The following is a 27,961-nucleotide window of genomic DNA, read 5'->3' on the forward strand; positions in this document are numbered from 1 at the left end:
CATAAACTATCAGGAGATTGTTTCCTCCTTTTGTGTGGCCTTTCTATCACCTTACAAATGGTATGCAGTTGATTTTGGACTTAAATTTTTTCAAATAAATTGTTAAACTGTAGCAGTGGCTTGGCATCAGGTGACAAATTTGAAACCAGTTCTTGGCACCCATGAAATTTCATGTTTTCTAGTTTTGAGAAAAAAAAAATAGGATAAACCTCTAGAACTCAATTTTTTGCTGAAGTATTTTTGCACATAAAAATCTCACCATAACCTGACCTTTAATCACAACCATTATACACCTGAATTTCAGACAAAAGAGCTCAGTTTTAGGAAAATGTGTCAGGATTTCGTTAGATACACCTATGTATAAATAATTGGCTTAAAATTTCAATTACTGGTACTGTTGACATTATTATTTTTCAATAGAAAACAAAATGCAGAAACAAATTTATTTGTAAAAAATAATTTGGAAATTTAAAGGAAGAAGAATTACCATAAAAGAAAACTCCAACAAGATATTTATGGGGAATAATTTATTACCTAAATTTTCTTGCTTCAAAGTAGGAGATCATTCCCAGCAGATTATTTTGCAAATAAAAGCTTCCTGAAAAGCATAAAACAATTTGAGAACCTGTGCTCTTATTTTCCACTTTATCACTGTTGCCTTTGTTACCTCTATGAAAGTGTCATGACATTTTAAAAGCTTATTTCAAAGGCTGATTTTGTTATGTCCTTTCTGCTGAACAATTGCTGTCCTGACACTGCATAAATAAATAAGTAAATAAATATAAATATATATATATTTCATATATATATATATTTATGTTGGTATCTGAAGGAATATGTTTAGTCCAACTGAATCAACTGCTATTTTTCTTTGATCTCATCTATTACAGAGATTAACTAGCTCTTTTACATTTCAAGATGCTTTTGGTGATTTTTTTTTTTCTTGAAATGAGAAATATAGTTCACAGATATATAGAGATATGGGTGATGCATGAACAGGTATATAGTTCTAATTTAGATCACATAGTTTAGATGTATGTATATGTAATCACATAAGAAAGACACATTCAAATTCCCAAGTCGAGCGTTGAAGAACTGGAAAACATCAGGGTTCCACCTGCCTATGAAATAATATTTGATAACATCCTGTGCTTTGAATTAGGAAAAATATTTTGGTGATGCTAGAAATGCATACATACTATAGATAAAAATTAAATCTACAATGATAATTGTCATTGTCATGGCTAGGCTTCACGAACGAAGATTTGGGAAGGCACTACCCACACTTGTTGCAAGCGCGTTGGTGGCTAAAAAGGCCAATACAAGATAGACATGTCCAGTTGCAAAAGGCACAGGAGAAAGACTCCTTAGATGGTGTATTCTGCAAGGCACGATTCTTTCTGCGCTGTCTTTTCTCCTCAAGAGTGATCCGCCGTGCTTCCTCAAAAGCGTCAGCAGCGTTATAGATGTTGTGTCTCCAGACCTTCTGGCTGGAGGCCAGAGTAGACCAGTTATGGTGATCAATATGGCCAAGGCTGAGATGTTGTTTCAGGGGGTCCTTGTGTCTCCTCTTTGGGGCTCCTCTTTTGTGGCAGCCGGTGGAAATTTCACCATAAAGCAAGATCTTAGGGAGGCAGTGGTCCTTCATCCTTGAGACGCAGATCAGATATTTTCTTATAATTGGGAGTTCGTTTTTGCAGCTAAATTAGCTTTTCACTGATGCAGATTATAAAGTTAAATTTCTACGTTATGTTTCCCTACATACAAAAGGGTAAAAACTACTAATTCGTGCACACAACTATTTACTGCACAATGTGCTTTATCAGTAGGTGGTAAAACATACATTTTTCAGGACAACAATGTGGATTTCCACCATAACACTGCTGGCAGCAGGATTATTCTTAGATATTCCTATTTCAAAAATCACCTTTACCGCATTTTGAAAAATATTTAACATTTTCCTTTATAGCTGTGCAGTGTGGTAATCCAGGAACAACTGCTAATGGAAAAGTACTTCGTATCGATGGAACTACATTCTCTAATTCAGTAATTTATTCATGTGTGGAAGGATACATACTTTCTGGATCATCTGTAAGACAGTGCACTGCCAATGGAACATGGTCTGGATCCTTGCCAAACTGCACAAGTAAGACACATTTCTAATGAATAGTCTCTGATTTTCCTCTCCTCTGAAAGACAATAAAGTAGAATATAGAAGTTGCATACCAATAAATTAAGTTTTCAGCTTTTTCTTGCACTATTTCCTGCATAATTTTGTACATGAAATACTTTAAAAAATAAAATGCTATGAAAATGTGAAGATTATGTTTTTTTAAAGGCAGACACAATATAGTAAAATATATAAACTGTAACTGCTGTCACAGTTCAAGCAATTTCACGGTTACATGATCTACCTACTTGAATTCTTTCCTAGTACGTATATTTTAAATCTTGTTTATGTTTTGTGATACGTCATATTCAGACATTTTTATTTTAATTGCTTTACTTCATCTTGAAAACTTATAATATTCTGGTCTTTCAGAGGGTAGAAAATAAAAACCTTGTCATAAACACCTGAGAATTATTTTGTAGTGACTCCAAGGTCAAAACTGTTGTCCTGCTTTCACATGTCATCTTCTGTTTGGCCTCTTCATTAACCTTAAACTTGCTTTGGCTACTCAACTAACAGAAGCTATTTCAGCATCTCTCACATTCATAATAAGCATTTTGCAACACTTTATTTTAAGCCCATCTGTTCCTGCTTTATTACATGTCCTAGTTCATCTTTTAGTAACAATTTTGAAAATTTTACATTTATGTGACTCATGAGACTGCCTATCATTTTGAGGAAACTACCCTCATCAGAGGTATAGCAAACTGTTGTTTAAATTTTGAACATACTTACAGCAACCCAAATAGAGCCCAAAATTTAGATGATAAAACTTCTTTTGTTATTTTTAAATCAGTCTTTATTGGTAAACATGTGAACAGCTATTTTTGCAGTCATCAAACCTGTTTTTATTTATTTATTATTTTCCAAATTATAATGAGAATCAGATTAATTGTACTGAGGATAAAGATGTTTTGTGATGTCAACTGCATCTATATTTTTTCGTTTATTTTAGAATAGCATGCCAAAGCAGTCTTCTCAAAACACACTGCTCAGGTAGAAACATGAGATTTTTTCTTAAAACCTAGAAAAATATCTTAATAGAAGAAGTATCCTAATAAAACAAGGGGAAGGAGATTCAGGATATGCCAATTTTGTTTAGTCCAGATGTTATCAAAATTTACAGCCAGTCCATACTTATTACATCTACTTCTTGCATATCATTCAAAATGCTAGGTTTTAGAGCTAACATCCTTACCCTTTAGATGCTGGGAGCCCTGGGCAGTGTACCATCGAATAAGACTATCCCATGTGCAACATGTCATGCAGACCTATAGCAAAGATTCTCCCCTTTCAACTCTGCAATTTGTTATAGGATTTTCTTAGGAAGAAATAACAATATCATTTCTGCAGTCAAACAGAAGCAATGTTCTCATGAGAGCTTCTTATTGCACTGCTAAGTAAAAAGCAAGGACAGCAGTCAGCAAGGTGTAATCGTGGATTGGGGGCTGCCTGCAGCAACTCTGCTGCCGTGAGCTGTCTGAGGTTGTGCCCTGGCCCAGAGATCTGTGTGGCTCAGGTCTGAAGGCCACGCTGGATGTGCAGTAAAGGGCAGCACAGGCCTGGGGTTCCCCAGCTTAAATGTAGTGGTTCACTGACTCGTCAATGTGCAGTGGTCTTCTGGTCAGGATCACTACAACAATTTAAGCTCCTTTTTGCCTACCATAGTGACCTGAGTGGTAGTGATCCAACTGAAATGAAACAAAGATTAGAGAAAAAAAGGACAAATGCATAAGCTTTATGTTTTAATTCAGTCAAAACAATAGTATACTTGGAAAAATATTGAGGATGATTTTAGCAAAATTTGAACATTAAGGATAATAAATGGAATATGTTAAATAGAGAAAGGTAGAATATGCAGAATATTTGAATATGCTTATGATTCTGTCTTTTCCAGATTTATATTATTTGAAAAGTGACCATGAAAAATTTATGACTTTTTAGTTTTTAAAAAAATTAAAATTACTGTGTTCCTAGGTAAACTAAATTAGGCTGATCTCAATTTTCCTTTATCAGTGCACTAGCTACCTCTAGACTAACCTAGATAACCCTGTAATATGTTTTCTAGTGTCTTCTGTATCCACAGACAGTGATTACATGTGACATCTTAAGATTTATGATATACGCCACATAATTAGTATCGATCACTCAAACTGTGATAAACTGTAGAGCAAGGTATATATACTATATACGTACCTTGGATTCTCAAGTCCTCAGTTATTAGGTCAAGGGACCTGGCCAGAATGCATCACGAATATGTAGTCATGGATTTTTGTGATTTTGGAAAGCAGGATACGGAGAGGGTGCCATTCACATTCATCATGCTTTGGCATTGACTTAAAAGTAGACATGATATGCTTTCTGCCCAGGAAACTGCCTCCCATGGTTTTCCAGGAGCAATAGCAAAGCTATAGGGGCATTGTCAAGTTTACTCTAAAATAAAAAAATAAACCGAAAAACACATGGAATACTATATTTTGTATGAACTAGATTTCCCCCTCTTCCCCCCCCCCCCCCTTTTTTTAGAGTTCAGCATTTGGACAACACTCTCAGGTACATGGTGTGATTCTTTGGGATGGTCCTGTGCAGGGCCAGGAGTCGGACTCGATGATCCTGATTGGTCCCTTCCAACTCAGCATATTCTGTGATTTTGTGATTGTCACTAGTATTCTTAAGATTTCTTACTCTGAAAACAGAAGTTGATAGATCCAGTTGACTGGATCTGAAAGAACCTTATCTGTTTTAACCCTATTTTCAGATTACAACGGTATAAAACTCTTTATTAACTCCTTAGGAATATTTTATTTCATTAGGAGATTATGTCCTAACACTAGAAGTCACAAGAGGTTTTACAACCACTCCTACTCATTAAAGTACCATAGACCTAGTTTTTACATAAGCCACAGTCCAACGTTTGGGGGTTGGCTGAATATTTTCATCTGTTTATGTACATAGCAACCCTGTGAGCATTTCTGAAGTTTTTGCAGACATATATCTTAATTTTTCCAGGTTGTATTTTCTTTCAGAATGTATCCATGGAAAAGTAAGCTAAATAATAGATATCTGCTTTTTTTGTAATGAAACTGATCTGATAGGAAAATTTTAGGCTATCAAAGGGTGGCAGTGTCATATGGATAATTTCTTGCCTTTTTTTTTTCATTTTATAATCTTGAAATTTTGTCGATGAAAATTGTACAGTCCTTTACTTCTACTGTTAAACAAAAGTGTTTATGTTCTCCAAATATAATTGTTATACAGCTTTACATAAATTTGGCAGCTAATTAAGATGACATAAGTCTTTACCTTCTCTTGTTGGAGATAAGATTTTTGATACCTTTTTCTTCTCCTTCTTTTTGCCAATAAATGCCTAGTTTTGTCCTGCGTTTTTCCCCTCACATATAGATAAATCTCATTTAGATTTTCAAATATGTTATTCAACTATTTACTTGCAGTTATCAGTTGTGGAGATCCAGGAGTCCCAGCCAATGGCATGAGATATGGTGATGATTATGTTGTTGGACAAAATGTTACTTATATGTGCCAACCTGGTTATACAATGGAAGCAAATAGCTCCTTAATTCGCACTTGTACTAGCAATGGCACGTGGAGTGGAGTAATCCCAACATGCAAAGGTACAACACTTATTTTGCTTGTCAGCTATTTCTTCTATTACATTTACATACACTGTTGATTGTAAATTGTTAATTTATTGTATATTTCCAGAGAAATCGAAACTTACTGAAAAACACTTTATTATTTTGTCGCTAAACTTAATTATCCAATATGAAATGATGGTTTATAAAGTTAGCATGTCATATAAAAATAACCATTTATATATCCTTGCATTTACAAAAACACTCAAACATGTGAAAGAAACCTTTGGGAAAGGTCTGCGTATATACAGAACTTTGTCAAAGGCAAATTGTTCTGAGTTACCCTGTCTGTAATACTAAGATTTTTCTTTGATCCCTCCTGTATTAGATGGGCACTTTTAAGACTCATCATGCTACAAAAAGACTAAATTCTTCTAGCAAATTTCACAATAAAGATTTTTCTGCTTCATCTTAGTTTCTCTACTGTGAAAACTGAAAGGATTAATTTCAAGATAATATTTTTCTCTCTTCTAATTGCATACCTGATTTTTGTTTTGTTTTGTTTTGTTGTTTATTTGTTTGCTTGTTTGTTTGTTCTGTTTTGTTTAATGCTTGTTGAAATTTAAACAGCAAAAATTCTGAATATTGCTGAAAGACAAACTTATCTGTCTCATCAAAAATACTTTCTCTGAGAAACTCACTTGCTAAACCCTAAAGTAACTTCTCTCTACAGTAATTTTTCTCACTCTTCCTGTTAGTACACCTGTAGAGAAGCAGCATTAGCATTTTGGTGTTTTCTTTCTGGGTTCACACTAAGCATGTCTGATCTCTATTCTTTCAAAACTTAGTCAGTTAAGTTTGTGTCTGTTTTGTTCTTATCTATCTTCCTTCTGTTTCATTTTCAGGAAGCACAGTAACATAGCTGTTCAGCAGTTCTCACTTTCCTCCCCTGAATTCATTCATCAAAATAAATTAATTTCAAGGCTTCACCCCATTTGCAATTACTTTTTTCCTGATGAGTGCAATTCCCCCAATATCTTACCAAGTACGGTTTAATGCTAATTCACCTTTGATAATATCAATTTTTAAAGTTATTTTCCTGACACATTCTTGAGGACATCAAACTTTGAGATCCTCTTAACATTACACTTTTTTTTCTATTCGCACTGTGCTCTTAGCCTGCCTCAGTTTCAATTCATATTTATTTTAAGAACAGAAGAACAGCTATAGTGGTACTATTGACCAAGAATCTGTCTGTCTCTAAGAGTGGCTGTAAGTGAACAGCTAGATCATGACAGAAAAAGTATTTAAGATATAGTCTCCCGTCCTCAAATTCTTAAGGTCTACAGGGCACCTAAGTGGGAGCAGAAGATCTAACTGTGATTTGATTCAAACAGAACCATACAAAGAAATAGTTGTACTGCCAGTTTTAACTTTGAATTTTTGAGTCTTTCTAGTTTTGCCTCATACATATTTAAGGCTTGTATAAATACTAAATAATAACCATATAAAGAATCTCTAGTGTTCTAAGAATTTCGTTCTACTTGTGTGAGTACACTAGATAAGTTAATAGCATAATCAAAAGTAATATATTCTATGCAGTAGGGTGTTTGAAATGTATAACAGTTAGTTCTTACTGTCAGAATGAAGTGCCAGGGTCCTTTGGTACCATTTAGTTAAAATAATTGGAAAATGAACTGGGCAGAAATTGGATGTATAATTGTCTCTGTGCCATTGAAAGAGAAGATATAAATAATTCTATGCTATGCCTAGTTGGAAAAGGATGCATGTTCATCTGCAACTGAATATTCAAATATTCAAGCATTGTCTTTTTTACAGACTTGCATTTGTAATATACTTGTAGTTCTTAAACTGAGAAATATTGCGGTACATATTTATGCCTGACTCTGACCAAAATAGAGAGGCATTCTGGCTTGTTGCTGGGTGTTGTTTTGTTTTGTTTTTCTCACCACAAAATTCTGGTGTTGCACCTATTTTCATGCTACTTCTTCTCTCCCCTTTCCCAATTATTCACTGGTATTCCTTCCTTTATTAATCACCTCAGAAGTTAAAACTATATAAGACCCCTATAAAAGAACAGTTCATGAAGCTCTTGGACAATGAGGACAGAGTTCTGCTTCTTGGAGTACTTATTTTGATGTACATTTATTAAAACATCATAAAAATGAGGAAAAAGCTATCATGTCCTTTTCTGGGACAAAATCAAGGCCTCAAAATTTAGATTCGTTTTACTGGTTGGCAAAGGGTTATTTGGTAACAGTACTACTTTCATCCGGCATTCTCAAACAGCTATGACTGGTGCTGCAGAGTACCTTTATGGTTCATATAGTTGAGATTCTCTCACTGAAGAGTATGATAAGAATGGCAAAATGGTGCATGGTGAACTGTCTGCAGATCACATTCATGTACACAATGCTCCTAAACTAGTGCCTCTAACTTCTTTTGAGCTCGCAAGCTGACAGCTGTCTAAACATAAGTTTAAAGAATATGGGTGCAGCATTTAACTTCCTCCCTCCATTTTTAATCATCACATCTTCTCATTTACTCCACTAAATTAAATCATATTAGTTTTATTTGCTTTCTTTCTCTTTTGCCAGCACAGTTTCTCCAAACTTCCTCTGTTTTACCACTATTGTCTATCTGATTAATTCTAGTAACTCTGTCTAAATTTTACCTTTTCTCTTTTTGCTTCAGAGTTTCTTTAATTTAGTTTCATTAATACTTTTTTTCTTTCAGCTTTTATTAACTATTTTCTTTTATTACACCATTATCCAGTGAATGTCACTTCTATCTTCATCACAACAGTTATATCTCTTTATTTCTACTGTCCTGCTGTTTTTCAGTCCTCTTCCCTACAACTGAGTAGATGTATCTGTTTTTTCCTGGGAAACCTGGAAATTAGAATCTATACTGAAATACTTCTTGTTGGCCACCTTAGAGGTAGCAACACTAACAGTTTCAAGGGATTACAAATCCTTACGTTTTCTCCCTAGAAAACTAGAAGCTAGATGCTTTTTGATGAGGTGCTACTCACAAAGCAATTACTAACTAAACTGTGGTAATTAGAAACAGGCTTTCAAGTAATATTTTGGAAAAGTTGACCTAGAGTTTTATTCCTAAGCATTAATACCTAAATGCCTAAAATGGTTAACAGGAAGATAATATTTAATTATTACTACACTAATGAAAAATAATTGTAATCTATGTTGTCTTAAAAGACAAACAAAATAATTTTGTAGTATACTACCAGACATATCTTAAATGTTGTACACGTCATAATTTCCATACTGATTTTTAGGTAGTCTTCCTATTTGATTTGATGCAGCATCTTGGTTTGTTTAAGACACTTCATCAATCATCCACTGTCTCCTAAATGGAGGAAACCAGAAGTACTAACTTCAGGAAATGTGGCAAGAATACAGTGAGGAAGATAACATGTCCTGACTGTATTGTCCTCTAAAAAAGGTGAAATTAGCCCATATGGTTCTTCTAGTAATTGTGTACACCAGGGATATTTACAGCAGCTGGGCCTAATTATATTGAATATTATTGCAGCTGTTACCTGCCCAACTCCTCCGCAGATCTCTAATGGAAGGTTGGAAGGAACAAACTTGGACTGGGGATTTAGCATTAGCTATGTCTGCTCTCCAGGATATGAACTCTCTTTTCCTGCTGTTTTGACTTGTGTTGGGAATGGAACATGGAGTGGTGAAGTACCTCAGTGTTTACGTAAGTATTTGCTTTATAGTCCTGTATTTTGCTATTCAACTGTAGTGGGTTTTTTTAAATTTTCACTTTTTTTTTTTTTCCTCAGTCACTTCTCACCCCTCCATCCTGCAGTGGCTCAATTAATTTTAAACCTGGGACAAGTACAATCCTTCCAAAAATTCCTAAAATTCCTACAGTTTTCCAAAATTATAATGTAAATAATAGATTGAGGAAGTTGTAGGAATATATGTGTGTGCATGTAGGAGTCCTCAGACAAAAACACACATAAAAAAATGTTATTGGCAATGCCTACAACATGATCTAAGGCAAACCAAGATTAAGAGGTGCTGTCTTGTTTTCGGATCCAATACATATAGAATAGAATAACTTTCATTATAACTTCTTTTATTTCCTCATTACTCATCCTAAACTTTCTGTGATATAACAAAGAAATTTTTCTGCCTGTAATGTTGACTAGGCCCCAGGGTGATTCTGTGGGAATTGTCTATTTTTTCCCCACACTAAATTAAGTTACATATTTTATGCAGTAAATTTTGTTAATCTGAAAGTTATAACATTGACGGATTTTCGTATTGCTACAAATTTCATTATAGAAGCAACTTCCACTCATTATTTAAGAAATCTTTTAAAAGTAAGTGTAATATTCAGTTGATTGCACTGAAGAAGGAGATACTGTAGTTATTTGTAGAATAGCTAAACTACCCTGTAATGGTATTGAGAAAGGAGTCTAACTGGAAGAGGATCATATCATATTCTTGGCTTTACATTTTCTGCAGTTTAATTCAAACTTGCCAAGTAGCTGAGCTTGCCAGGTAGCTTGCTAGATGTTGCAAAATGCCCTTCTCTATTATTTTACTATTTTTTGCATTTTTAATCTCTCCCTTTCAAAAATGTTCTCTATTTTGGCTATATCCTACTACTGTAAAAGCATATCATATAGATCATCTTTTCTTTTTCTTTTTTTCCCAATTACATTCCTATATCATTGACAACAGTTTCTTAGTGCTGCTGAAACTGTATATGCCAGAGGTGGAACATGATGAAAGGCTTTTTTTTTTGTAAGAAAAAAACCCCAACATTTGTTGCTTGAGTTCTCTATGTGGAGCTCCTTTAGAGTCCACTGTATTATGAACAACAAAGACCACGAAAAATCATTTTCATCATTGGCTCTTGATTGAAATATGGTATTCTTTATTCATTTTTGGATACCACAAGCTGTTTGTCATTTTTGAAGTTGGAATACTCCATGCTGCAATATACTCTGAAAAAGTAGGCTCCACCTTTAAACTTTTTAATAGGTATATTTGCCACAGAATGCAGCTGCCTGGGGCTTAAAGACTGGTTCATGCAGAGACTACATTAACTGAATGTTGTTGATGTGCAATGGTTACCCATTGGCTTGCAAGAGAAAACAATTGGCAGCCAGTACTTGTCAAAGAGCTTAAGCTAGCTGCCATCTGGCAGAAATGAGAGGGAGCTGGTGAAAGTCATTCTCAATGAGCAATCTTTAACCAGTTCTTGACATCAGAAATTTAGTTCCCAGCTTGGTTCCATAGAGCCTATAGCTGAAGAGATGCAAGGTCTAGTTATAACATGGATTAATTATCTAGAGCGGAATATAGTCATGTCCCTGGTTGAGTATTTGTCATCTGTGACCCTGTAAATTTGTTTGCTTAATTACTCATGCAGTAATTTCAGTAAAGGACTGCTGGTTTTATAAGCTTAGCAATAGATGGTAAAAATGTAGGCCTATGCCAGAAAAGTCCTAACTACAGATATAACTTAGAATCATAGAACTATCATGGAATCATATAATATAATGAATTGGAAGGGACCCACAAAGATCATCAAAGTCCAAGTCCTGAATCACACCATGTACCTGAGAGCGTTGTCTGAATGTTTCTCGAATTCTGTCAGTTTTGGTGCCATGACCATTTCCCTGAGGAGCCTGTTGACCCTGAGATTAGCTCAGTTGGTTAGAGCATAGTGGTAATAACCCCAAGGTCATGGGTTCAGTCCCTGTACAGGACTAAATTAATTTAAGAGTTGGACTCACTGATCCTTGTGGGTCCCTTCCAACTCAGAATATTCTGTGAAGTCTGTGAAGTTCCAGTGCCCGACAACCCTCTGGGTGAAGAACCTTGATATATGACCTAAACCTCCCCAACACATCTTCATGCCATTCCCTCATCATCCTTGAATCCTGTCACTGTCTCATCAGTGCCTGCCCCTCCACTTCTCCTCAGAAGAGGCTTTAGACCATGATGTGGTCTTGCCACAATCTCTTCTCCTTTAGGTTGAACAGACCAAGTGACCTTGACCACTCTTTGTATGGCTTCCCCTCAGGGCCCTTCACCATCTTCCTGGCCCTCTTTTGAACACTCTCAAATAGATTAATATCCTTCTTATATTGTGAAGCCCAAAACTGCACACAGTACTCAAGGTGAGGCCACACCAGTGCAGAGTAGAGTTGGACAATCACCTCCTTTGACCGGCTGATGCCCCCCAGGACACAATTGGCCCTCCTGTCTCCAGGGCTCTGCTGAATCTTATTCAACTTGCTGTCAACCAGGACTCCCAGGTCCCTTTCTGCGCTGCTGCTTTCCAGCAGCAGTCCCCCAATCTGGATATACATCCAGGGTTGTCCTGTAGTATTCACAGTTAACATCTGGCAAGTTGAAGTCCACATAAGGACAAGAGCAGTTGATTTAGAGGTCTCCCTTAGTTCATTAAAGAATAATTTGTCAGTGTTGACATCCTGGCTGTGTGTAGACTCCCATGACAACATCTGCTTTATGCGTATTCCTTAATCCAAAGGCTCTTAACATTCCATAATTTCCAGGTTTTGGCCAGGACAGGGTTAATTTTTTGCAGTAGCTGGGAGGAGGTGTGGCTAAGGCCCAGATGTTTTTCTATACCACCTGAGGAGAAAGGGACTTGCTTCAGAGGAGAAGGGCAGGGCTTCTGGTCATGAAAACTGCTGTGGGTTGGGTCAGGCTCCAAGGTGAACATTTTGCATATAAATCACCCCTCCCTTTTGTACACTTTTGTTATTAATATTATTGCTGTTTCTGTTTGTTTTCTTTTCTCTTTGCTGTTTCTAGTAAATTGTTCTTATCTCAACCCATGATCTTTGCCTTTTATGCCTCCAACTCCCAATTCTATCCCCCTACAGCAGGAAGGGAAAACAGGGTTGGGGGGTTGGCAGGGAGCAAAAGAGAGTGGCAGTATGGTTTAGGAGAGTCTTTGTGAGGGCGTTTAATTGGAGCGTACCATTCCTAAACCATGACACATAATCAACTGCAAGCTCCACAACCCCTCCACCCCCCATAGTCTCCCACCTCACCTACCTTGCCTGTCCCTCCTGAAGAGTATGTAAGCCTCCATCCTGGCACACTAGTCACAACACTCATCCCACTAGGTTTCGGTTATGCCAAGGATGTCATATTTCTGGGACTGAGTCAAGGGTTCTAGCTCCTCTTGCTTGTTCCTCATGCTGCATATGTTGCATGTAGGAACATTACAAATATTGTTCATTGCACCCAGTGCCTCATGAAGCAGACTGAAGGATCTTACTAGCATGCACTTCCTCAAACTTTGGCATGTCATCCCATTGCTAGTGTGTCATCCCAGGTGAGCCTGGTTTTTTTCCCTTTCACTCTTCCAGTGTAGTTTAAAGCTCTATTGGTCAGCCCTGCTAACTCCTGCACAAAGATCCTTTTCCCTTTCTGAAAAGGATGCATCCCAGCAGGTTGAAAAACCCAAAGTTCCCCCAATGACACATCCTCAGAGCCATCTGTTGACCAGTTGGGTCTGCCTATTCCTTTCAATATTCTTCCCTGCAACCAGAAGGATTGAAGAAAACACTAGCTGTCCTCCTGAGCCTTCAAACAATTGCTCTAAGGCCCTGAAATCTCTTTTGATCACCCTTGGACTTCTCTTTGCTACCTCATCCCTGTGGATATGAAGAACAGCAGATACTAATTAGAGCGCTGTACCAAACTAGAGAGTTTTCTTTCTAGAGAGTCCCTGACCCAGGCCCCAGAGATGCAGCATTCTTCCCTATGGGTTAGGTCTGGTCGGCATATTGGGCCCTTGGTTTTACCTCAGAAGGGAGTCACCTGTGAAAATTACCTTTCTTTTTTATTTGACAGAGGTGATCATAATGCAGAGGGTAGGCTATCTTGCCCTAGATGACCCTTCCAATCCCAGAAAGACCTTTATCTGCATCTTCAGTTATCAGTCCATCCAGTTCCAGGGCCTCATACCTGTTGTGTAAGGGCACCTGGGAAGGTCAGGCAGGCTGGGAGGGGATTTGCATGCTCCCCCTAAGTAGGAATTAACCTACTTCCATTTCCCCTCATCTCTTAGGCCCCTCCTTCTGCCTGGTGATGAGAGGGGAGGGGATCCTTTCTTTCTTTTGTCATGGTTGGCTGGTATGTCCATCTCAGGGATATGAGGGCACCAGTCTGTCTCCTTGTCTGATGCTCATCAGCCTGAAAACCTCCTCATGAAGCTCTGCTACCACGCTGAGCAGCTCTTCTACCTGGGCACATCTCCCAGAGGTGCTCTCGCTGCTGCCATCAGACACGACAGGAAACATTCTGTTAATCAGTTAAATTTCTTTTAAGAATGAAATTAGCCTCACAGTCTCAGTGTCAGAGCTCCATCGTCCTGCCTTGTTAAAGGCTCTCAGAGTCCTTGGGAAAATAGTTCCACTGGGAGTGGAAGCACTCATAGAACTTCCAGTTTGCTGCAACTTTATTTTGTTCTGTAGTCCTCTGTTCCAATATCAGAGGAAAATAGCTGTGTTTTACCATGATGTCTGGTTTCCATGGTTACCTATATAAAAGGCAGATATTCAGTAGTTATTCAATAACTAGGTAAAGTTGACTGACAACTAAGTGGTGGATTTTACCTAGTTTTAGAAAAAATGAATAAATTTAAGAAACCCCTATTTTTGAATGCGAGAATGGTTTTTCCCTTGAGAATTGCTACTTCATTGATGCAAAGAACTGTTTAGGGGACAATTTCAAGCCACTGTGTTAAAAATTTATGAATGTTTCATGTATTTTCAAATTAAGACACAGAATTTTCTAGTGAAAGCATACTACAACCATGATCTGTCATTCATACAATGAGGTACATTGTGTGGCACTATCTCCAAATGATAGGTTCTGGTATGCTACAGATTTTTTTTTTTTCACCACTGTTTGTGAACTATATGGATTTCCTATACAGTCAGTGCCTGTGGTAAGAGGAGAGCAGGAGCATTTCATATGAGCGGATCATTTGGAAAGCTTAAAACATAGGTGACAGAGATATTGGAAATACATTTTGATGGTTGTTGTTTGAGAGATGTAATATAAATTTTGTTCATAGAAGAGAAAGATGAAGCACAAAATTCCACTGTCTGTACAGCATGCCTTTTTAGAAATACGTCATTGCACACATACAAGTTAGTTTTTTTAATGATTCTTACAGTATTTTATGTTTTATATGAAATTAGACTCCACAATATTGGAATCCGTAGTGTGTCAGGAAATAATATAGTCTGATGACCCAAGGTTTACCATAACTGATTTAATTTCCTGGATCGATTATTCAAAATCCAACTTCTGACAATAATCAGTACTTTATACCGGAGAAGGCCAGTAAATTTGCCAGCAGTGCATTTACTGAGTTATGACATGATATAGGCATAGGGACTCCTTACGTGATAGGTATAAAGTAAAAATATCAATTTTAAAATAGGTTTTTATTAGTGAAATTTACCCTGTCTAATAACAGTTTATTTGTATTTGATTTTTAAATTGTTGCAGAAGTTTCTTTAATATGTTTGTTAGTTTTTTAAATTTTATTATTGTTAGCTGTACTAACTCTCAAGTGTTGTACTTCCATACATACCAAACCTTACCTTTCAATGAAGGATGAGAAAGCAAGACTTCACTATTCCTAAAATTTATCTCACAAATATTTTAATTCTACAAAAATGTTCAGCACCGGATAGGTGTCAGAAAGGAGGAGGGGAGGGGAGATTGAGAAAGTTTTGTATAATCTCTGATTGCTTTCTGTAGATTGCCAGATTGATGTGGTTTGGGGCAGAGGTGAATCGTGGATGTTTGGACATTAATAAACAGGTTGTCAACTTGTTTATAAAGTTTCAGGTATTGACCAAGCCCACTATGAAGGCATTTTGAACAACTAGCAAACCTACTGCAATCAGGCAGACTAAAGATTGGCTATCTAGTCTCTCTGAACTCCTATGAAGTGTTTCCATATTTGATCTGTGTTTAATAAAATAAATATAAAATTTGGAGTAATTGCTTGACTATGTTCAGCTAAATATTAATTTTATGTTTTTTAATAAATGACACATTCCATTTCTATCATATCTTTTTTCACAGCAAAGTTTTGTGGTGACCCTGGAGTACCTGCTCAAGGGAAAAGAGAAGGCAAAAGCTTCATCTATCAGTCAGAAGTCTCTTTCAGCTGCAATCCTCCTTTTGTTTTGGTTGGCTCCAGCACCAGGATTTGCCAAGCAGATGGCACATGGAGTGGGTCTTCTCCTCGATGTATAGGTATGGTTAAATTCATGTATTGCAATTTTTTGAAATGCTTATTATTCCTTTTCCAGATAAGGAACTCAATCAGTTCCTTAGTTTTCAGTTATTTTGAATTAACTTGGAGTTATTCTGTACTCTGTAAGAATCAAGTAACTTTATTTTTGTCTCTGTGTTGACTTATTGCATGTTGTTGAACAAGGTTAATGTTGTGATACATTCATGTATTTAATTAAAATGCTGTAATTTGTTTTGTCTTTAATGTATTGTAATTTTTTTTAAGAACCTACTCGCACATCATGTGAAAATCCAGGAGTCCCAAGACATGGGTCACAAAATAACACATTTGGCTATCAGGTAGAGTATACTATTTTTTATTAACTTCCACATTAAAATACTTTTATACTACCTCAAAGTCTAGAAGCTTCTGGTTATAGGTTCAGAAACTTCTTGTGTAAGAGCTCTTTGCTGCAGTGTTGCTGTTTCCTTATTTCTAGCTGTTGGATTACACTGACCTTGTGTCCATATTAGCAATGTGCTACATGAAAAACTGGTAATCAAGTTCTGCTTGAAGCCTTGAAGGCTTTCAGTATCTCCTTCAGTATCTCCTGCCATATATATAAGTACTCCCTAAAATTTATCAATTAGGCTTTTTCTGCTTAAAAATGTGTATACTGTGTGCCAAATTGCTAATGCAGATGTACTCTAAAAAGCAGAATTTTTATTTTCCTGAGAACAATTGTGTTGATACACTGTTTTTGGAACCACAAATGAAGGATGGAGACTTGACAGTGCGTCTGGGCAATCTATTCCAAGTTGATCACCCTTAGAGTGAAAATGAACACTTTTTTCTTAAAGAGAATTGCCTATGTTTGAATTTCTACTTATTTCCTTATTTCCTGTCACTGGGCACCACTGAAGAAAAATCTATCACTGTTGCCTGTCCTGCCCCCAGGTTTTTTTACAGACTGAATAATCCCAGCTCTTTCAGCTACTCCTTGTGTTCCAGATGCTCTAGTCCCTTAATCACCTTTGTGGCCCATCACTTTACTCAGTATAGTACTGTCCATGTCTTTCTGGCACTGGCAAGCCCAGCAATGGACCCAGCACTCATTTGTGTCTCACCAAGGCTGAGCAGAGAGGAAGAAGCACTTCCCTTGACCTGTTGTCAATGCTCTTCCTACTGCATCCCAGGAGGCTGTCGGCCACATTTTTTACAAGGCTGTGTTGTGGCAAATGGTGTTTGCATACGTTTCTGTTGGAAAAAGAATTGTAAAATTGAAAATGATTTTGAACTTCTTATTTTCCGATTTGCACAAAACAGTCATGTCAGTGAGACATTTTCATGAGTGAATGGTTTACAGATGCAAAAATGCACTCTATAATTTGCTAGGAATCTTGCAAACAAAGAGAGAGCCTATTCTATCCTGCTACATCTGTGTTTGATGTCAGGGTGGAAAGCTCCAGACCTATGAGAGGGACTGGACAGAAGAGTACAGTAGCAGCTCCACAGATGTATGAGGTGCCTGTCTAATAGGAGGAGAATAAAATCTGCAGATTGCTAGAAATGCAAGAAAGGGTTGAGTGAAATTTAAACAAATTTACAAAATGTAGTTAGTTTTTAAAAGCAAGGATTGTAGCTAAAGACTTTTCAAAGTTCCATGGCTAAAAATTTTATTGGTTTATCCTTTTTGGTGGCCATTATGCAGTACTACTCCTGTTTAGTGATTATTTTAGCAATATTTAGGTTTTCAGATTGTACTAGATCACAATCATATGCAAGTGAAAATAAAATTGTCTCAGTCTTCTCTAGGGACTGGATTGCTGTTTCATGCCAAGATAGAATACTCAGGAATAGTCTAAGGTTAACTTTCTTTTGGTTATAATACAATATTATGCTAGAGGGCAACTCTTTATTCAACTATATAACAAATAAATCATTGTAATGACCATTTTCTATGATTTTATCGTCACAGTTTCTCTTGTATATTAATGAGCTTTCTCACCTTGACAAAGCTAATGCAGTCTTTCTCATTGTGTAGTTGTAGTTGTGAGTAAAAGCATCATTTACAGAGAACATGAAAATATCAGGCAAAATGTCAATTGACAAATCATTTCTAAAAGAGGTGTACCTCTTCTCAGAATGTACAACCTTGTAAATTCTAAAAAAAAATAAATTGTAAACAGCTGTAAGGTTAGTGCCTAGCATATTTAAGCTATATGAGCTATAGTCTCCTTACCTAGCCAGCAACTTTTGCTCACACTCACATGTAGTAACTAAATGTGCAATTTCTGGTTATCTAAGTATGATTGCTTAGTTAATACAGAATGGGGTAAAAGTATCATTCATACAGATGAAGCTGTGAAACAACAGTGAAAATGATTGCTTCTAGACAAGTTATTGTCCGTAGATCCCAAAAAGAAATTGCATTATCATATATACTATAATGTTACGATTCATTTAAACCACAAAAATATTATAAATGATTTTATATTATGCTATAATTAACTTCCTGCATGAATGGGATAATAGTGACTTTTACTTTTATCCATAGCAGAAAGGTAAAGAATAATTCTAAATTGTTCCAAAATACTAAAGATGAGATGGCTTTGATTTTCATTTGTCTGATAGATCCAATTATCTGCCATTTAAAACAGCAGACCAAAAGAACTTACATAAAATTAAGCAAAATGTTGCATTTGCAATTGGCAAATTCATAATAAGGAGTTGCTATTGCTGAATATATGATAGTTTTCTGACCAGCACAGGGTAAGAAGGTTTTTGTTTTGTTTGTTTGGGGTTTTTTTTGTTTTTGTTTTTGGTGGGGGTTTGTTTGTTTTGGGTTTTTTTTGTTCTTTGGGTTTGTTTGTTTTGTTTGTTTTTTGTTTGGTTTGGTTTTGGGTTTTTTGGTTTTTTTTTTTGTTGTCGTTTGTTTTGTTTTGTTTTGTTTGTTTGTTTTGACTCTCTTAAATACTTCATATTTCAACTAATATTAATAGGGTCACTTAATTGACTTAATTGTCAAGGTTTAAATTTATGTCTCTGTCCCATTTAAAAAATAAAAATAAATCAAGCTTTGAAAGTTCAGGCAAACACAACACAATTCTTGGCTTAACTTAAAGGTGTATCTAAACCTGACCTCCTGGAACCTACACTAACAAAAGCACAAATATCACCATGTCACATTTGAATGGTGTTTCAACTTTTGAATGAGGATTTTGTAGAAAAAGAGGCAACAGAATTTTTAATGGATTTTATTGTTCAGTATCGAATTCTTTGGGCAGAAGCAGATCACGTTCCTGTGTGTTCAAATGACATCAAAATACCAATTTAGTGCTCCTTGGATATGGGGCATGGCATGTAAATTAGTAGCATCACCTGCTTTAATTTTTATGAATACATACTTCTAGGATGTTAACTTCCATCTAGCATTTTTTATTTGACAGATCTACCTTAACAGTGTGTCACAATGGAGACAAAATACCTTTAGAACTCAGTGAATACTGACTTCAACTGTAATCTGGAAAATAAATTGCTCCTTGGAAAGAAACTGTTGGTTTTGAAATATTTCTTTGGCTATATTGCTAGTAACATAGAAAATTGCTTATAGCACTTTCACCATGAGCTGTTGTAACACAAGATACTACTGAACTGAAGAAGCAGTTTAGGACTGCTCAGTGCAGTCAGTCAAATATGTAAGATTTATTTCTTCTCATATTTTTCCAATATATGTTTTTGTAGAAATTCTGCTATTTTCCCCTACATTAAGGCCTAAATTGAGCAAAAGGGCTGTCTGAATTTAGAAAGGAAAATAGACACATTACAGTAGTGGTAGCCCTGTACTAGCTCATTTTATGAAATACCATATAAAACTTGATCTGCACATGTTGAGCAACCTTGCAAATAATCTGCTTCTGTTAATGTAATGCTTATAAAATCTTCAGTGTTGATTGAATTGTAGGATAAAATTCCAAGAGAAATGCTCTACTACCACAGTATAACTGTCTCCATTAGCAGAGTTGGCACCATCACTGCATCAATGAAAATGTAATTTAAGCCTTATCAGACACCATGTAATTTTCCTGATTTCTTCTGCTGCTCATGGTCCTGAGGTCTCTGGTGTCACTGAGGTAGGTTAGTGTCATAGTCTGGAGTGCTTCACTGGCAAGAATGTGATTTTTCCTTTTTTTGCACACCACTGACACTGCAACCCCACACTATATTTCAATCTACACAATAAGATACATTTAATCTGTGTTAGATACTTCTTTTTTACTCCTGAAACCTCATTCTGTCCAGTGATCATGGGTGAGTTGGTCACAGCAATGAGTTCTCCAGGGCCAAGCCTGTGTTGCATCTCTTATCATAGTCACACCTGTAGTCTTCTTCACAGCATCCTTTTGTCTCCGTTTCTCAAGGGCTTTGCTATCATTCCAGCACCAGGCCTGTATTTCTCTGTACCACATCACATTAGTGGGAAATGCCTCATTCTGTACATGGTAGATTCTTTTTTTACTGCTGTGAATAGCAGTAAAACTGTGGTTGTACCATACAAAGATCAAAAGCATAAAAACTAGTCATAGCCACCTGATCACAGTAAAATTGGGTTTTACACCTAAATCGAGTTTTAAAAAAAAAACAAGCCAAAACAAAATACAAAATTTCAAGCAGTTCAAGACACTTTCAGACAAAGGAAGCCTGACAAGTCTCTGCTTAGAAGTCTTGGTAACTCAAAACCCTGTAACTAATAATGGCAATTATCTATTACTGGGCTACCAAACTACAGACATAGCAAAGACTTAATGAGGTGTGTTTTCATTCACTTAAAATGTGATGCTAAAAGTTAGTGAATAGAAATAACTGACATTCCTTTAGCTTCTCAATCTTTTAACATGAATTGCTGGAGTTGAAGAAGTTTGTTAGAGTATCTTCAGAATCTCTCGTAAACAGAAATCTAAGGAAAACCTTGATTGTAGAGTAACTCATAACAGTTAGAAGTATCTTCTATTCCTACAAGGCATGTAAGAAATAATAAAGATAATAGCTTATTATTATTTTGGTAATTCTTATACATTATTATGATATTATTTTGGTGAAAAAAATATCTGGGATACTTTATAACAAGATGCAGGTTGATATTTATGCATTTTCTTCTCAGATTGCTATTTCTCCTGTTCAAGAATAACAAATATATGGTCTTTGGGTTTTAGCAGAAAAAAAAGTTAGCAATGTTGATTGGGGAATATCCAAGCCATAACTGACACTACAGAAAAAGCTGTGGAACAGATAGGATCAAGTGCTATACAAGGAAAATTTTTTTTTCGTGACTGGATGCAAACACCGTTGCATGTAGAGCAGTTCTTCCCTAACACCAGAGTACTAATGCTTCTATTCAAGCTGTAGAACAAAAAATTAAAATAAATCAGAAAATCTCAAGACTGGGAATCTTTTAAGAGCATAGAATCCTGTGTTGTAGTGCCACCTGGTGTCTCCGATGCAAAAATATTGCAAAACAGACTTCATGAAGTATTTTAAAATTACTTTTATTTGTTTAATAATTATTATACATAAACTACATAATTAATATAATATATTAATTATTGCATATTGCTTGAAATTTTTTTCTCATTTATTCATTGTCTTGAATGACAGCAACTTTAAAACATCCCTTGGGCAACTGTTGCTTTTTTGGTGCTACTTTGAGGCTTACACATATAACGGTTGTGTTTCTTGTGAAATCATAGATTAATAAAATCATAGAATCATAGAATGATGGAATAGTTTGGGTTTGAAGGGATCTTAAAGATATTTACTTTCAACCCACCTGCTCTGGACAGGGACACCTTTCACTAGACCAGGCTGCTCAGAGCCCCTTCCATCCTCGACTTGAACATTTCCAGGGATGGGGCAACAGCAACTTCTCTGGAAAACCTTTCCAGTGCCTCACTACCCTCACAACCAAGAATTTCCTCCTAATATCTAATATAAACCCACTCTCTTTCGGTTTGAAGCCACTCCCCCTTGTCCTGTGACTTCATACTCTTGTAAAAACTCTCACCTTGTAGGCTCCCTTCAGGTACTGGAAGGCTGCAATTAGGTCATGCTGAAGCCTTCTGTTTTCCAGACTGAATAAATGCAATTCTCTCCGCCTTTCCTTGTATGAGAGATGCTCCTACACATAATCATATTGGTGGCTCTCCTCTGAACTCATTCCAACAGCTCCATATCTTTCTCTGCTAAGGGCTCCAGAGCTGAATGCAGCACTCCAGGTGGGGTCTCACCAGAGCAGAGTAGAGGGACAGAATCACCTCCCTCGACCTGCTGCCCATGCTGCTTTTGATGTAGCCCAGGATGCAATTGGCTTCTGGGCTGTAAGTGCTCATTGCCAGCTCGTGTCCAACCTCTCATCCGTCAGCACTCCCAAGTCCTTCTTATTCATCCCTCAGCTTGTATCGGTACTGGGAGGTACCCTGACCCAGATGCAGCACCTTTCATTTTGTCTAATAAAACCTCAAGAAATTCCTCTGGGCTCACTTCTCAGGCTTGTCCAGGTCCCTCTGGGTGACATCCCATTCTTCAGGAGTGTCAATCACACCACTCAGCTTAATGTCATCTGTAAATTTGCTGAGAGTGTACTCAATCCCTTCATCTATGTTATTAATGGAGATATTAAATAATATTGGTCCCAGTACAGACCCTTGAGGGACACCACTTGTCACTGATGTTCATTGTGACTCTGAGTCATTGACCACTACCCTCTGGAGGCAACGGTGCAATCACTTTCTTATCCATCTAAAAGTCCACTCATCGAATCCATCTCTCTCCAATTTAGAGAGAAGGATGTTGTGGGGGACTGTGAAAAGGCCTTACAGAAGTCCAGATAAACGACATCTTTAACCCTTCCCTTTTCCACTGATGTAGTCACATGAACACATCTTTCATAAGACTAGTACTTTTTGTAAATAATATATTGTTGGTGGTTGTTTTAACTAAGTTCTTTACCAGAAAACAAAACAAAAAAAAATACTCCTATACCTATTTGGTGCAACTTCTAAAACCTGTAGCATTTTACTACTTTGTGCTTAATCATGCAAGTGATTTAGCATATTTTCTTCAAAATCTTTTAAAAGTAATTACATAGTCCAGTGAGCAGAGAAAAGAGCAAAAAAAGGGAAATGAATTTTAAATCACATCCTCTGTTGATGAGCTACTATCTGTAGTTCATGGGTTATTATTAAATTTCATTCTGATGAGCAGCTTGAGCTGAAATGGAATAGCACTATAAAGTTTCAAATGAATACTTGTATCAGTGAAATGCCATTTTCCAGGACTAAACTATCATGAAAGAATCCACATTTTACCTTTGAGCATCAGTCTGAATAAAGTATTATGCATTTAAACAAAATAAGGAAAAAAAACAAACCCAAACCAGAACCATAAATGGGCTGTCACAGACAGTTTAAAGGTTTCAATTTCTTGTTTAAACATGAGTTGATAAATATATTAACACAGGTCACTGCAGAAAAGTAGATATGATCAGTGCACTGTAATATTTGAGTTAACCACTCACAGTATGTAATAAACTGCTCTCTGAATGATATCCTTGTAATCTAATTTCCTTGCTTTTGATAAAAACTAAGTAGTATTTGCATTTTCATCAATTTTACCATGACTGGACATCCTGAACAGGTTATTCCATTTTATTTGGAATATTTATTATTTGTTCCAAAACTGTAAGAATTCTATTTTCCTTTTTATGCAACACATACCCATAATAAGAATAATAATTAAAAATTATTTCAGATGAATTGCTATTATAATTGTAGTGTACTTGTGTTCCAGTTTCTATTATCTATGTGGTATAAAGAGCAGTTATTTTTTATCTCCTGTCACCAAAAAACAAAATTAAACTATTATAGGAACATTATAATTTCTGAAGCAGGAGACAGTGTTGTTGACCAGCCCTATCTGTTCTAATCAAATATTTCTCATTATAAGTTGTGAATATATCAAGCATTCCACAACGGAGGGGTCTAGTTCAGCAAAAGTCCTGTAGAATCTGATACCCATTTCAGCTCTGGGAGTTCCACGGTTTGCTGCAATTTTGCCTAACTGGCTCCTCCTTGGTCCAGAGTTAGAAAGCTGCCATAAACTTTGTTTCCAAAGTCACAAGGCCTCAACTGTTCCAGGCCCAAAGCAACACACCAGAGAGACCACAGAAGACAAGGTTTTGATTTTCTTCCAGAGGGGATTATCAGTTTGAGGAGAGAGTAATTTTACCGAGAATGACACATTTTTTTATTTCCTATCAAAATGCTCTTTGAAATTAATTTACTTTCTACAGAACGAGAATCACAACTTATCAAGTATGTGTTATGTGAAGGAGTGATCAAATTTGGAAAAAAAAATCTCAACTGATAGTTCCTCATAACAATAGTACTGTGTTTTCTGCTTTTCAACAGGTGGGAAATGTTGTTCAATTTCAGTGTAAAAAAGGACACCTCCTCCATGGTTCAACAACACGAACATGCCTTCCTGATCTTACATGGAGTGGAATCCAGCCAGAATGCATACGTAAGTAAATGGTAGAATTTTTTCCTATCTTTTTTTTTTTTTAATCTAGACTATTTAGTTGCAGTAACATTGTTATAAAGTTAATTTATTCTATATGGTTTATTAATTGAAAGTTAATAGAAATTTGCATTACTAGCTTACAACAGCTAGAAATATGATTTTGTGAGTGAATTTTTATACAATACACTATAGAAATGAAAAAAAAAAGAGAGAAAATAAGCAGGTTTTCATCCCCAGTCAGTTTCTATCTAAGAGGGTGCAACCCTTCCAATGCATAGAGGAGGTAATGAGAACAGGACATATTGGAAAGCCCTATTCTAAAATATATAGGAAAGCATATAATTAAAATCAGTTCTACCAAAGAGTTTGAACTGTTTCTCAACTGAGGAGTCATGGCATTTCAAAAGGGGGAAAATGAGATGGCAATTTTTGAATCTGAAATAGAGAGAAATCTTACTTGGGTATGGAAAGTAGCCCTTCATTTCATAGATCTTTTACACTTTGGTAAATAGTGATAGTTTACTGAATATATAACATCATGGTTAATTTTTTCAGTTCAGCTAGTCAGCTGTATTTTTTTGGAAATCATCTTACCTTATATGGTTTGACCTTATAGAATCACTTCAGTGAATGGAGAACATATCCACAGAAGAAAACAGCATTAGTATTATTTCAGTTGATGCTCATGTTAATCTTGAGCAAACAGCAAATCAGTAGCTCAGTGTGTTGAAAGGTGAACTCTGCTCTTGGAGATATTCTGTCCTTGAGATGACACATAACTGGCAGATTCTGGTGGTTGTTAAATATATAAGGTTCTTCACATGAGATTAGAAATGCTAATTATTTTTTCTGCCTGATATTATGACTCACCTTCAATTTCTCCTTGACCTTTCATAGTGGTTTTCAACTGACCCATTTATTTACTGTTATTCAATGTAACAGATATCGTAAGTGATATAAATCACATGACATGATTGCTTTTAAGTCTGGTATGATGTTTGCTGTTTCTGTCCTCATATGCAGACAATTAATTTTGTTCATGCAAGTGCATTTCAGTCAGTTCTTGGTCCCTTGGAATTGAGAGGTCCATGTTTAAGAGTGTAATTACAGGCTTATAGTGATACTTTATATAGTAACTTATTCATCATCATCATCATCATCGTGGCTGGGCTTCGCGAACGAAGATTTGGGAAGGGCTCTACCCACATTTGTTGCAGGCGCGTTGGTGGCTAAAAAGGCCAATACGAGACAGGCACGTCCGGTTGCAAAAGGCACAGCGGAAGGACTCCTTAGATGGTATATTCTGCAAGGCACGATTCTTTCTGCGTTAATAGTAACTTATAATGTGAATTAAAATATGTTAATGTAATTTTTTATTGATTTCTTTTTATTTTGTTAATTAACTGTCAGAATGGACATAGATTATTTTTTCAGAAATATTTTTCCCATTTTGACTGAAGGATATTTTATCTTTTCTTTGTAGCTCACAGCTGTAAACAACCAGAAACGCCAAGTCATGCTAATGTTGCAGGAATGGATCTTCCCTCACTTGGTTATACGTTGATTTACACTTGTCAGCCAGGCTTTTTCCTGGCAGGAGGTTCTGAGCACAGAGCCTGTAGGTCTGATGGCACATGGACTGGGAAAGTTCCAGTTTGTGAAGGTAAGCTCTTCTGTTTCCCACTGCACCTGTCATCTATCATATTTCGGTGATTTTCTTTACTTGCAGTTGGCATATGCAGGCCAAGAAGTTGATCGGGCCCAGTCAGCATGTTTTTATGAAACGTAGGTCCTGCTCAACTAACCAAATCTCCTTCTATGACAAAGTGACCTGCTTAGTGGTCACTCAGTACTTGGCACTAGTGAGACCACACCTTGAATAGTGTGTGTGCTTTTGGGCCCCTCACTGCAAGAGATGAAGGTGGTGAAGGGTCTGAAGCACAAGTCTTATGAGGAAAGGCTGAGGGAACTGGGGGTGTTTATTCTGGGGAAAAGGAGGTTCAGAGGAGACCTTATTGCTCTCTACAACTACCTGGAAAGAGATTGTAGCAAGGTTGATCTCTTTTCCAAAGTAAGAAGCAATGAGAGAAAATGGCCTAAAGTTGTGCCAGGAGAGGTTTAGGCTACCCAGGGAAGAGATGGAGTCATCATTCCTGGAGGTATTCAAAAGATGTGTAGATGTGGCATTTAGGGACATGATGTAGTAGAGGGCTTGATATCATCATGGCTAGGCTTCGCAAACGAAGGTATGGGAAGGGCTGTACCCGCATTTGCTACAAGCACTCTGGTGGCTAAAAAGGCCAATATGAGACTGACAAATCCAGTTGCAAAAGGCACAGCAGAAAGACTCCTTAGGTGGTATTGGCAAGACACGATTCTTTCTGCATTGTCTTTTCTCCTCGAGAGTGATCCTGCGGGTGTTCTCAAAAGAAGCAGCAGCGTTATAGATGGTGTGTCTCCAGGTCTCCCGATTGGAGGACAGAGTAGACCAGTTATGTTGGTCAATATGGCCAAGGCTGAGATGTTCTTTCAGGTAGTCTTTGTGTCTTCTCTTCGGGGCTCCTCTCCTGCAGCAGCCAGTGGCAAGTTCACCATAAAGCACGATCTTAGGGAGGTGGTAGTTCTTCATCGTGGAGGCGTGTCCTGCCCAATGCAGCTGTGTTCTCAGCAAAGAGGGCTTGGTAGTGTTAGGTTAACTATAGGACTTGATGATCTTAGAGGTCTTTTCCAACTTAAATGAGTCTGTGTTTCTATACTAATATTTGAGAAGGATGCCTGAAGTCCAAGAAGATATCTGAATCACTGTGTGAAACTAAACCATAGGGTTTAGTAGCATTTTATATTTTTATGTAAGGAACTGTATGCTACTTGAAAACAAAATGTAACTACTTTGTCCTTGATGTTCCAACCTTTTGGGTTTTTTCTAATTTTTTATTACCTACTTTGTCATAGCAGGACATGAAAAACATCATAGACAATTCATGGTGAGAAAGGTGGTTTTCATATGCAATAAGAAACATCCTCGAGTATAGGAACTGTTTGGGAATCGATTTTCTGAATAATTAAAGGCCTTTTCAGATTACAGTTACCTAATGTTTCAAATGTAGTTATCCCCAGGGCTCTTACAGAGACATTCAAAGCCTCTATACACAAACACTACTACTTGGAAGGAAAATAGGAAGTGAATATTTTGTATTACTAAAAAACAGGTGTCCTGGCATTGCATGCCAGGCAAGTGCTGAGGGAAAATAGAGCAGAGCATTGGGAAAGTATTAGAAAGCTAGCAGCCAGGAAGCTTATTACTTGTTGA

General features: G+C 36.7%; 1 protein-coding gene across 4 annotated transcripts in view; it reads left to right on the plus strand.

The window, feature by feature from the left end:
• CSMD3 (CUB and Sushi multiple domains 3) overlaps positions 1-27,961 on the plus strand; it is a 605,903-nt gene that overhangs the window by 561,625 nt on the left and 16,317 nt on the right. For all 4 annotated transcript variants that reach the window (XM_064646451.1, XM_064646458.1, XM_064646466.1 and 1 more), the window contains 7 exons: positions 1,970-2,146; positions 5,623-5,802; positions 9,340-9,513; positions 15,921-16,094; positions 16,360-16,433; positions 24,540-24,651; positions 26,135-26,314. In XM_064646451.1, coding sequence (XP_064502521.1) covers positions 1,970-2,146; positions 5,623-5,802; positions 9,340-9,513; positions 15,921-16,094; positions 16,360-16,433; positions 24,540-24,651; positions 26,135-26,314 — 1,071 coding nt within the window. The remainder of the gene's footprint in view (positions 1-1,969; positions 2,147-5,622; positions 5,803-9,339; positions 9,514-15,920; positions 16,095-16,359; positions 16,434-24,539; positions 24,652-26,134; positions 26,315-27,961) is intronic.

The sequence above is a fragment of the Pseudopipra pipra genome, chromosome 1 (assembly GCF_036250125.1).
Source record: "Pseudopipra pipra isolate bDixPip1 chromosome 1, bDixPip1.hap1, whole genome shotgun sequence".
Taxonomy (NCBI): domain Eukaryota; kingdom Metazoa; phylum Chordata; class Aves; order Passeriformes; family Pipridae; genus Pseudopipra; species Pseudopipra pipra.